At 51.4% G+C, this 12,103-nt stretch overlaps 1 protein-coding gene across 3 annotated transcripts in view; it reads right to left on the bottom strand.

Annotated features, from left to right (window-relative positions):
• TLE6 (TLE family member 6, subcortical maternal complex member) overlaps positions 1-3,119 on the bottom strand; it is an 18,065-nt gene extending 14,946 nt beyond the window's left edge. For 2 of the 3 annotated variants that reach the window (XM_017847976.1, XM_017847978.1), the window contains exons 1-2: positions 3,035-3,119; positions 2,375-2,460 (exon numbers count right to left, since the gene is read on the bottom strand). In XM_017847976.1, the coding sequence (XP_017703465.1) occupies positions 2,375-2,425 (51 nt within the window). In that variant the 5' untranslated portion in view covers positions 2,426-2,460; positions 3,035-3,119. The remainder of the gene's footprint in view (positions 1-2,374; positions 2,461-3,034) is intronic. The other variant, XM_017847977.1, reaches the window with a different exon arrangement.
• Between the last annotated feature and the right edge of the window lie 8,984 nt (positions 3,120-12,103).

Raw genomic sequence — 12,103 nt, 5'->3', positions numbered from 1 at the left:
AAAAAAAAAAAAAAAAAAAAATTACAATGCCCCAAACACTCAAGACCCCAGGTCTCCATCTCAACCAGAGTATAGGTATTAGGTTGGTGCAAAAGTAATTGCTTTTTTTTTTTTTTTTTTTTTTGAAACCAAGTCGTGCTCTGTCACCCAGGCTAGAGTGCAGGAGCACAATCTCAGCTCACTGCAACCTCTGCCTCCCAGGTTCAAGTGATTCTCCTGCCTCAGCCTTCTGAGTAGCTGGGATTACAGACGGCTCCCACCATGCCTGGCTAATTTTTGTATTTTTAGTAGAGATGGGGTTGCACCATCTTGGCCAGGCTGATCTCAACCTCCTGACCTCGTGATCCACCCGCCTCGGCCTCCCAAAGTGCTAGAATTACAGGCATGAACCACTGCTCCCAGCCTCTCTTATTTCAGTACCTAAAAGAGCATCTTCCATTTTGCACTTTGGCATAAAGTCTAAAATATTCACCACATTCTTGTGATGAAAATAGAAGCACAAAATATTTTTAAAAATAAAAGGCCAGGCAAGGTGGCTCACGCCTGTAATCCCAGCACTTTGGGAGGCCGAGGTGAGCAGATCACCTGAGGTCAGGAGTTTGAGACAAGTCGAGGCAACTCAGCAAAACCCTGTCTCTACTAAAAATACAAAAATTAGCCGGGCATGGTGGCACACACCTGTAATCCCAGCTACTCGGGAGGTTGAGGCAGGAGAATCATTTGAACCTGGGAGGTAGAGGTTGCAGTGAGCCAAGATCGTGCCACTGCACTCCAGCCTGGGCGACAAGAGCAAGACTCAATAAAATAAAGTCTCTTGGCCAGGTGCGGTGGCTCACACCTGTAATCCCAGCACTTTGGGAGGCTGAGGCGGGCAGATCACGAGGTCAGGAGCTCGAGACCAGCCTGGCCAACATGGTGAAACCCCATTTCTACTAAAAATACAAAAAAAAAATTGGTGGTCATGGTGGCAGGTGCCTGTAGTCCCAGCTACTCGGGAGGTGAGGCAGGAGAATCACTTGAACCCGGGAGGCAGAGGTTGCGGTGAGCCGAGATTGCGCCATTGCACTCCAGCCGAGGTGACAGTGTGAGACTCCGTCTCAAAAATAATAAAGTCATCAAGTCTCAAAACAAAATATCTCTCATCTGACTCCTTTACAAAAAAGAGAGTTTGCTCAGCCCTGAGAGCCTAAATTTACAAATGGTCATCTCTGGGACATAAAGTACAGGGAGCCGGGATTGCTTGTAAAATATTAATCAAATACGTGCTGTGTTCCTGTATTTTTTATTACGTATGTGATTAGAAGCTACATTTTTTTAAAGATGGGGTCTCACTTTGGCACCAAGGCTGGAGTGCAGTGCCTCAAACTCCTTGGGCTCAAGCGAAGCCTCTGCCGCAGCCTCCTGGGTAGCTACAACTACAGGCAGGCCCATGTCACTAGGCCCAGCTGATTCTTTTAATTTTTTTGTAGAGATGGGGTCTCATTACGTTGTCCAGGCTGGTCTCGATCTCCTGACCTCGTGATCCGCCCGTCTCGGCCTCCCAAAGTGCTGGGATTACAGGCGTGAGCCACCGCGCCCGGCAGAAGCTACATTTTTTTAAAGATGGGGTCTCACTTTGGCACCAAGGCTGGAGTGCAGTGCCTCAAACTCCTTGGGCTCAAGCGAAGCCTCTGCCGCAGCCTCCTGGGTAGCTACAACTACAGGCAGGCCCATGTCACTAGGCCCAGCTGATTCTTTTAATTTTTTTGTAGAGATGGGGTCTCATTACGTTGTCCAGGCTGGTCTCCAACTCCTGGGCTCAAATGATCCTCCTGCCTTGGCCTCCCAAAATGTTGAGATCACAGTTATGAGCCACTGTGTCCAGCCTACACTTAATTTTTTTTTTTTTTTTTGAGACGGAGTCTAGCTCTGTCACCTGGGCTGGAGTGCAGTGGCGCGATCTCGGCTCACTGCAAGCTCTGCCTCCCGGGTTTACGCCATTCTCCTGCCTCAGCCTCCCGAGTAGCTGGGACTACAGGCGCCTGCCACCTCGCCCGGCTAGTTTTTTGTATTTTTTAGTAGAGACGGGGTTTCACCGTGTAGACCAGGATGGTCTCGATCTCCTGACCTTGTGATCCACCCGTCTCGGCCTCCCAAAGTGCTGGGATTACAGGCTTGAGCCACCGCGCCCGGCCCCACACTTAATTTTTTTTTTTTTTAAATGGCTCCTTGGCACCTGTCTTGAGTGTAGCAGTGACCGGTATTGTCTTCAGCTGCGAGGCCTGGACGGGGCCAGCCCAGGTCACAGGTGGATACAGGATGAGAAAGGGGCAGAACCTCATTGGGCCGGCCTGGGTTTCCCTTGAGGGCTGATCCCACCCCATGCCCTCCTCACCGAAGTGCCTTTCGGGGGGCCCTCGGGGCTAGGCTGGTCCCTAGAGGTCATCTTCAGGCAGTAGCCTCCAGGACTTTAGCCAGAGTCTAAAACAAGGAGACGGAAGGTCTTGAAGGACAGAAAATAAGGCAGTGCCAGGGAGGGAAGTCACCCCTTACCCCACCTGCACCTCCCAGTTTGGTAAGTCTCCAGGGACCCAGGCCTGCGTTTCCCCCATGCATTCCCTAGGTCCCGTCCTCACTTATCAATACCTCCAGCTGCCCAGATTCATGGGGCCGGGAACCCAGAAAGAACTGAGCCCTGCCTCCCAGGCCTCACCCTAGGAGGTTGGGGTGGATGGTGCACATACACTCCCTGCTGGGGCAGTCTGGGATGGGGAGCCCAGGGAAGGTCGCCAAAGCTCAACCTTAGTTTTGAAACAATTTCCTAAAGCGCAGGGAGACCACCAGAAAGGGGTTTTGAAGGATGAATAGGAGTTAGCCAGGTGCATTAGGCGGAATTCATCCGACAGAAGAAACGACCTCCCTCCACCTGCATCCCAGCTGCAGCACCAAGCTCCTTCCTTGCCTCAGTCCTGCCCTTCCACGCCCCTGCAGCCCCTTCCCCGGCACGGGAATCTTGGAGTCCCCCCAACCCCCAGGAAAACGCCTGGCAACTCACGTCCCTCACAGGGCGGAAGCTGCCGAGGTCAACCAAGTTCAGGCCAAAAGGAAACTCCTCCTTCCCCCCCACCGGGGGGCCATTTGACCCATCGGGCCCCGCCTCGTCCCGCCCTGTCCCCGCCCCGTCCCGCCCAGGCCCCACCCAGCCGCCACCTGGACCGCGAAGCGGATCAATGAAGGCGCAGTAGCTGCACGTGGGTCCAGGCTCGGGGTGGGCAGGCATCTGGCAGCACTGGCCAATCGCAAGGCCGTTTGCGCACGTGGGTCGCGTACGCCCTCCCTGATTGGTCAACTCTCCCCGGCTGCCGGCCAAGCCGTCACTCAGCTAGCTGGGAGCCTCCGCTTAACCCTTTCGGTCCCGCTGTCGGGAAGGGCGGAATTGCAGAGCTCTAGGCAATTTGGGGTCCCAGCGAGGGGCGGGGATATTTAGGAGGGCGTGGGGCTTGAGGCTCGGAGGGTGGAACTTGGGGAGGGATAGGTGGCGAGTAGTTGCATTGTTTTATGCATTTTTACCCTTGTCTGGAAGTGGCTTACGGCTGGAGGTGAGGAGTGGGAGGTGGGTGGGGTCAATCTTTAGCGCTCTCACCCCAATTCTTAGAAACGGGCTAGTTATATTTTCTTCAATATTAAATAACGCGCAATGCAAACGAAGCTTCTAGTCCTTTTTCTGGAGCCAACTTACTGGGTTCCCTTGATGGTCCTAGTCCCGGGCTATGCATTTATCGTATTGGAGCTCCCTGCCCAGTGACAAAGGCTCTGAGGGCAGAAAGCCGGACGGCAGAGGCCCTGAGGCTGGTACAGTATCGCCAGATCCAAGCCCGGGGTGGGAGACATTGCTGGGTATTCCAGATGGAGGGAATAGTGGAAGCTCTCAGGCAGAGCTGGGCTGGTTACAGGAGAAGACAGGGAGGCTAACGGGGCTGCGTGCACTCGAACAGGCCTGGGATGATTTCAGAGAGGTAAGTGGGTTGCTACAGAGCGAGAGAAACCTGCTATGTGGGGTGGTGGGGATAGGGGTAGGGGATTCCGGAGTTCTGTTTTGGCCTATTCAAAATACGAAGGCAAGGCACCATGGCTCACACCTGTGATCCCAGCACTTTCGAAGGCTGAGGTGGGAGGATTGCTTGAGGCCAGGAGTTGGAGACCAGTCTGGGCAATACAGTGACACCCCGTCTCTACAAAAACATTTAAAAATTAGCCAAGTGTGGTGGTCATGCACCTGTAGTCTCAGCTACTGGGGAGGCTGAGGCAGGAGGATTGCGTAAGCCCACATTCCAGTCTGAGCAACAGAGCAAGACCCCACCTCAAAAATAAAAACCAACATACATATTGCATATACAATACATACATAAAGCATATATTATATAAAGTATATGTTATACATATATAAAGAATATATAATACAGTATGTTATACATATATAAAGTATATATTATATATAAAGCATGTTATACATATATAAAGTGTATATAATATATAAAGTATATGTTATACATATATAAAGTATATATATAAAGTATATGTTATACATGTATAATGTATATATAATATATACAGTATATGTTATACATATATAAAGCATATATATTACATATAAAGTATATGTTATACATATATAAAGCATATATAATATATATATAAAGTATACATATGAAGTATATATATGTAGTGAGAGCCCAAGATTCTTTCTGTTTGACCCAGGACCTGGTACTGGCATTAGCAGTTCGTTCTGTCTCCCTCAGACAGCCACTGGCTGGCTCCTTACTCCCTCAGCTCCCTACTTAGAAATCACCACATTAGGCCGGGCGCAGTGGTGCACGCCTGTAATCCCATCACTTTGGGAGGCAGAGTTGGGTGGATCACCTGAGGTCAGGAGTTCGAGACCAGCCTGGCCAACATGGTGAAACCGTAGCTCTACTAAAATACAAAAATTAGCCGGGTATGGTGGTAGGCACCTGTAGTCCCAGCTAATCAGGAGGCTGAGGCAGAAGAATCACTTGAATCTGGGAGGCAGAGGCTGCAGTGAGTCGAGATCGTGCCACTGCACTCCAGCCAGGGTGACACAGTGAGACTCTGTCTTAGAAAAAAAAAAAAAAAAATCACCACATCAGGCCAGGCGTGGTGGCTCAGGCCTGTAATCCCAGCACTTTTAGAGGCCGAGGCGGGAGGATCACTTGAGGTCAGGAGTTCCAGACCAGCCTGGCCAACATACTGAAACCCTATCTCTACTAAAAATACAAAAATGAGCTGGGTATGGTGACACACACCTGTAATCCCAGCTAATTGAACCCGGGAGGTGGAGGTTGCAGTGAGCCGAGATGATGCCATTGCACTCCAGCCTGGGCGACACAGTACTCTGCCCCAAAAGAAAAAAAAGAGTTCGTGACCAACGTGGCAAACATGGCAAAACCCTGTCTCTATTAAAAATACAAAAATCGGCCGGACGCGGTGGCTCAAGCCTGTAATCCCAGCACTTTGGGAGGCCGAGACGGAGGGATCGCGAGGTCAGGAGATAGAGACCATCCTGGCTAACACGGTGAAACCCCGTCTCTACTAAAAAAAAAATACAAAAAACTAGCCGGGCGAGGTGGCGGGCGCCTGTAGTCCCAGCTACTCGGGAGGCTGAGGCAGGAGAATGGCGTGAACCCGGGAGGCGGAGCTTGCAGTGAGCCGAGATCGCGCCACTGTACTCCAGCCTGGGTGACAGAGTGAGACTCCGTCTCAAAAAAAAAACAAAACAAAACAAAATCAGCTGGGTGTGATGGCAGACGCCTGTAATCCCAGCTACTTGGAAGGCTGACACAGGAGAATCGCTTGAACCCGGGAGGTAGAGGTTGCAGTGAGCCAGGATCGTGCCCTTGCACTCCAGCCTGGGCGACAAGAGTGAAACTCTGTTTCAAAAAAAAGGAAGGAAGGGAGGAAGGGAGGAAGGGAGGAAGGGAGGAAGGGAGGAAGGAAGGAAGGAAGGAAAGAAGGAAGGAAGGAAGGAAGGAATCATCTCATCGAAGAGACCACCCAACCCTCCCTTCCCTTTCCTATATCTCCCTTTCTTTTTTTTTTTAACGACAGGGCGAGGGGGAGGGGAGTCTCAGTAGGTTGCCCCGGCTGGTCTTGAACTCCTGACCCCAAGTGATCCTCCCACCTCCACCTCCCAAAGTACTAGGGATTATAGGCATGAGCCACTGTGCCGCCACCAGGCCTGTATCTCCTTTTCTTATTTTATTTTTCTCCAAATGTGGTTTGGATAGCAGCTAATCTTGTAATCTCAGTGGCTCCTGTGGCGGGGAGCCTCCCACGTTAGCTCTAAACCCTGGGTGTTCTAAATGCAGAGAATGCTGTCAGGATTCTCCTGCAGAGACGCCTTCCGTCCTCTGACCTCCCCATGTGACACAAACACCCGATAGGTCTGCTGACTTCAGATCCACACCCAGCCAGAGAAACTTCGCTGTTTTCTGTTCAAGGCTGTCTCACTGCGGGGAACTGAGGGTTTTAGTGCTGGGACAAGTGGCCCCCAAAGGTCAGGTGATGTGCACACATAACTTGGGTTTTGCAGCTGGTCCATGGAGGACAAAGGGAGGAGCTGACATGAAAGAGCTGCAGGAAAGGTTCCCATCCATGAACCCTCCACTGTCCCATAATTATTATTATTTTTAAATGTTTATTATTTATTTTTTTTTTTGCGACAGAGTCTTGCTCTGTCGCCCAGGCTGGAGTGCAGTGGCGCGATCTCAGTTCACTGCGACCTCCACCTCCTGGGTTCAAAAGCGAGTCTCCTGCCTCAGCCTCCCAAGTAGCTGGGACTACAGGCGCCCACCACCATGCTCGGCTAATTTTTTGTATTTTTAATAGAGATGGAGTTTCACCATGTTGGCTAAGTTGGTCTCAAACTCCTGATCTTTTGATCTGTCTGCCTTGGCCTCCCGAAGTGCTGAGATTACAGGTGTGAGCCACTGTGCCTGGCTATTATTATTATTATTGAGACAGAGTCTTGCTCTGTTGCCCAGGCTGGAGTGCAGAGGTGCGATCTAGGCCCACTGCATGCTCTGCCTCCCGGGTTCATGCCATTCTCCTGCCTCAGCCTCCCAAGTAGCTGGGACTACAGGTGCCCGTCACTATGCCCGGCTAATTTTTTGTATTTTTAAAAGAGATGGAGTTTCACCATATTGGCCAAGTTGGTCTCAAACTCCTGATCTTGTGATCTGCCTGCCTTGGCCTCCCAAAGTGCTGGGATTACAGGTGTGAGCCACTGTGCCTGGCTATTATTATTATTATTATTACTGAGACAGTGTCTTGCTCTGTCGCCCAGGCTGGAGTGCAGTGGCGCGATCTCCACTCACTGCAAGCTCCGCCTCCCGGGTTCACGCCATTCTCCTGCCTCAGCCTCCCGAGTAGCTGGGACTACAGGAGCCCACCACCTTGCCCGGCTAATTTTTTGTATTTTTAGTAGAGACAGAGTTTCACCATGTTAGCCAGGATGGTCTCGATCTCCTGACCTCGTGATCTGCCCGCCTCGGCCTCCCAAAGGGCTGGGATTCCAGGCTTGAGCCACCGCGCCCGGCCTATTATTTTGTGTGTGTGTGTGACAGAGTCTTTCTCTGTCGCCTAGGCTGGAGTGCAACGGCACGATCTCAGCTCACTGCAACCTCCACCTCCTGGGTTCAAGTGATTCTTCTGTCTCAGCCTCCTGAGTAACTGGGATTACAGGCACCCACTACCACCTCCAGCTAATTTTGTATGTTTGTAAGAGAGGGATTTCTCCATGTTGGGACACGGCTGACTGTTTTTTTTCTTTTTTTTGTTGAGAGAAGTCTCGCCTCCTGGTTGCCCAGGCTGTTTTTTTGGCTGCAGTGGCCGGATCTCAGCTCACTGCAAGCTCGTGGCCTCCGTGGGTTTACACCTTTCTGCCTCACCTCCGAGGAGCTGCGGGACTACAGGTGCCCCGCCCTCACCCGGCTGTTTTTTTGTTGTATTTTGTTAGTAGAGACGGGGTTTCACGGTGTTAGCCAGGATGGGTCTCGATGCTCCTGACTCGTGATCCGCCCGTCTCGGCTCCCAAAGGTGCTGGGATTACAGCTTGAGCACCACGCCGGCCCGGCCGGCGATGGATCTTGAACTGCTGACCTCAGGTGATCCACTCGCTCGGCCTCCAATAGTGCTGGGATGTTAGCAGGTGTGAGCCACCGCGCCCGGCCCCATAATTAAGTGTGTTTTATTTGTGTCCAGGTCGCGTCCTATATGGTCTTTGCTTTTTCCCGCTTCCTCTGAGTTGTGGACTTTCAGCTGGGCACTGTTACTTTATCCAAAACTCGTTGTTGTCTCACAGGGTGTATCCATAAGCAGTGGCTATTAGTTACAATTAATTAAAATGAAATAAATTTAAAATCTTCCTCAGGCCACACTGGCCCGGCACATCGAGCGGCGCTCAGTCGTCACTGGGGTCGGGATCCACCGTACTGGACAGCGAGGATCTAACATTCTGTTCATCACGGAAAATCCCAGTGGACAGCGGGATTGAGGCTTCTAGGAACAGAAAATTCCTCCAGGGTGCCATGTGAAACGGAAGGCATTTTCAGTAGCGTCCATTTCTACTTTTTTTTTGTTTTTTTTGAGTAGAGTCTCACTCTGTCACCCAGGCTGGAGTGCAATGGCAACCTCAGCTCACTGCAACCTCCCACTTCGGGTAAGTTTGATTCTCCTGCCTCAGCTCCGAGTGTCTGGTTTACAGGCGCCAGCCACCACCATTGGCTAATTTTTGTTTATTTTTAGTAGAGATGGGGTTTCATCATGTTGGCCGAAGGCTGGTCTTGAAACTCTGATTTAGGTGATTGCTCACTCTTTCTCCCTAAGTGTTGGGGATTACAGGCGTTGAGGCACCATGCCCACCTTTTTTTTTTTTTTGAGACAGATTCACTTTTTGCTCAGGCTAGAGTGCAGTGGCACATCTGGCTCCCTGCAGTCTCAACCTCCTGGGCTCAAGGGGTCCTCCATCTCAGCCTCCAAATAGCTGGGGACCACAGGTGCCTGCCACCCACCGTACCCAGCTAAGTTGTATTGTAGGACAGGTCTGGCTGTGTTGCCAGGCTGGTTTTGAACTCCTGGGGCTCCAGCATTCTCCCGTCTCAGCTCCGTAAAGTGCTGGGGTTAAAGGGTGAGCACAGAGACTGGTCCGTTCTGTTTTCTCCTTGTTTTTTTTTTTCCGGAGGTGGAGTTTTGCTCTGTGCCCAGGCTGGGGTGCAGTGGTGTGATCTCGGCTCCTGCAACTCCGCCTCCCAGTTCAGGCAATCTGCCTCAGCCTCCTGAGGTAAGGGACTACAGGTTGCGTGCACCAGTCGCTGGGTAATTTTTTTTTTTTTTTTTTTGGTGAGACGGAGAGTCCGCTCTGTGCCAGCCTGGAGCACAGTGGCCGGATCTCAGCTCACTGCAAGCTCTGGCCTCTGGGTTTACGCCATTCTCCTGCCTAGCCTCCGGAGTAGCTGGGACTACAGGCGTCCGCCACCTCACCGGCTAGTTTTTTGGTATTGTTTAGTAGAGACGGGGTTTCATCGGTGTTAGCCGAGGTATGGTCTCATCTCGCTGACCTCGTGATCCGCCCGTCTCGCCTCCCAAAGTGCTGAGGATTACAGGCTTGTAGCTACCGCACCCGGCCAATTTTTTTGTATTTTTAGTAGAGACTAGGGTTCACCATCTTGGCCAGGCTGGTCTTGAACTCCTGGACCTTGTGATCACCCACCTCAGCCTCCCAAAGTGCTGGGAGTACAGGCGTGAGCCACTGGGCGTGGCCCGTTTCTCCCTGTTTTAAAAACCCCGTGGGTGGGGTTGAAGGGAATTCCTTGGAGTGCGGCCACCCTGGGTTCTTCCCTATGGCTGTGCCCTGGCCACTCCCGCCTGGCCAGCAGGGAGCAACTTCCCCTGACCCCTCAGGGAGGACACCGAGGACACAGCAGACAGGAAGGGAGGAAGCCAATATTTCCTCCTTGTTCTTGGCTTTCGAGTTGTTTGGTTGACTTGGAAACTCAAGGTCTGGAAGGTTTGAGACAAAAGGCATTTGCATTCCAAATACTTTGGACTTTTTGTTTTACACAAGTAAACTACCTCGCTGGGTGCTGTGGCTCACGTCTGTAATGCCAGCACTTTGGGAGGCTGAGGCTTGAGCCTGCGACTTCAAGACCAGCCTGGGTAAGAAAATGTGACCCCCATTTCTATGAATAATAAAAATTTAGACAGGCACGGTGGCACACACCTGTTGTCCAGTTGCTCGGGAGGCTGCGGTGGGAGGATGACTTGAGCCCAGGAAGTGGAGCCTGCTCTGAACCGTGACTGCACCACTGCACTCCAGCCTGGGCAACAGAGCAAGACCCTGTGTCAAAAAAAGAGAATTGCAGCCGGGGGCGGTGGCTCACACCTGTAATCCCAGCACTTTGGGAGGCCGAGGCGGGTGGATCCCCTGAGGTCAGGAGTCTGAGACCAGCCTGGCCAACATGGCAAAACCTCATCTCTACTAAAAACACAAAAATTAGCCGGGCATGATGGTGCATGCCTGTAATGCCAACTACTCGGGAGGCTGAGGCCGGAGAATCTCTTGAACCCGGGAGGCGGAGTTGCAGTGAGCCAAGATCGCGTCACTGCATTCCAGCCTGGGAAGGAAAATAAAAAGAGAGAATTGCTTGAGTAGATCCTGAATTCCAGCAGAACAGCTGACACCAGCTAGTTTGAAGGCCCCCACAGAGGAGCAGGATGAGCATGAGAACCTAGCTTCTCCCTCCCCTGTCCCAGGACTTCACCCTGCACTCTTCAACCCATAAACAGGCGCCACACTGCAAAACTTTTTTTGTTAGTTTGTTTGTTTGGGACAGAGTTTCATTCTGTTGCCCAGGCTGGAGTGTAGCGGCACAGTCTCAGTTCGCTGCAACCTCCGCCTCCCGGGTTGAAGTGATTTTCCTGCCTCAGCCTCCCGAGTAGCTGGGATTACAGGCATCTGCCACCATGCCCGACTAATTTTTGTATTTTTAGTAGGTAGGAGGGGTGGGGAGGGTCTCACCGTGTTGGCCAGGCTGGTCTCAAACTCCTGACCTCAGGTGATCTGCCTGCCTCAGCCTCCCAAAGTGCTAGGATTGTAGGCATGAGCCACCGTCCTCGGCCTTTTTTTTTTTTTTTGAGAGAGTTTCTCTCTGTCACCTAGGCTGGAGTGCAGTGGTGTGATCTTGGCTCAGTGCAACCTTCATCTCCCAGATTCAAGTGATTCTCCTGCTTCAGCCTCCCAAGTAGCTGGGGTTACAGGTGCCGGCCACCATATCCGGCTAATTTTTGTGTTTTTAGTAGAGACGGGGTTTTCCAATGTTGGCCAGGCTGGTCTCGAACTCCTGACCTCAGGTGATCCACCCGCCTTGGCCTCCCAAAGTGCTGGGATTACAGCCGTAGGCCACCGCACCCAGCCTGTTACTGTTTTTTTAGAAACAGAGTCTTGCTCTGTTGCTCTGGCTGGAATGCAGTGGTGCAATCACAGCTCACTGCAGCCATGACCTCCTCGGTTCAAGCGATCCTGCCATCTCAGCCTCTTGAGTAGCTGGGACTACAGGCATCCACCACCATGCCTGGCTAATTTTTAAATTAGAGATGAGGTCTGGCTATGTTGCCCAAAGTGGTCTCATACACCTGGGCTCAAGCAATCCTCCTGCCAGGGCCTCCCAAAATGTTGGCATTACAGGAATGAGCCTGGCCTGCTTAAGCAATTCTTAAACAGAAATCTTTTGCTTCTAACGTCAGAGATTGTATCTATGTGGTGCAAATGGTCAGTGTCTAGTGCAATGTGCTTTTCTGTTACAAGGAAGCAGGTCAGAGTGCAGCCAGATTAATGCTTCATTTTAATTTTAATTTTTTTTTTAATTTTTTTCACATGGAGTTTTACTCTTGTTGCCCAGGCTGGAGTGCAGTGGCGTGATCTGAGCTCACACTGCATGCTCTGCTTTCTGGGTTCACGCCTTTCTCCTGCTTCAGCCTCTTGAGTAGCTGGGACTACAGGCGCCCACCACCATGCTTGGCTAAATTTTTTTTTTTTTTTTTTTTTTTT

This window comes from Rhinopithecus bieti, unplaced genomic scaffold (assembly GCF_001698545.2).
Source record: "Rhinopithecus bieti isolate Rb0 unplaced genomic scaffold, ASM169854v2 scaffold_30687, whole genome shotgun sequence".
In the NCBI taxonomy this organism is placed as follows: domain Eukaryota; kingdom Metazoa; phylum Chordata; class Mammalia; order Primates; family Cercopithecidae; genus Rhinopithecus; species Rhinopithecus bieti.
This window is presented reverse-complemented; position numbering and strand designations above follow the sequence as displayed.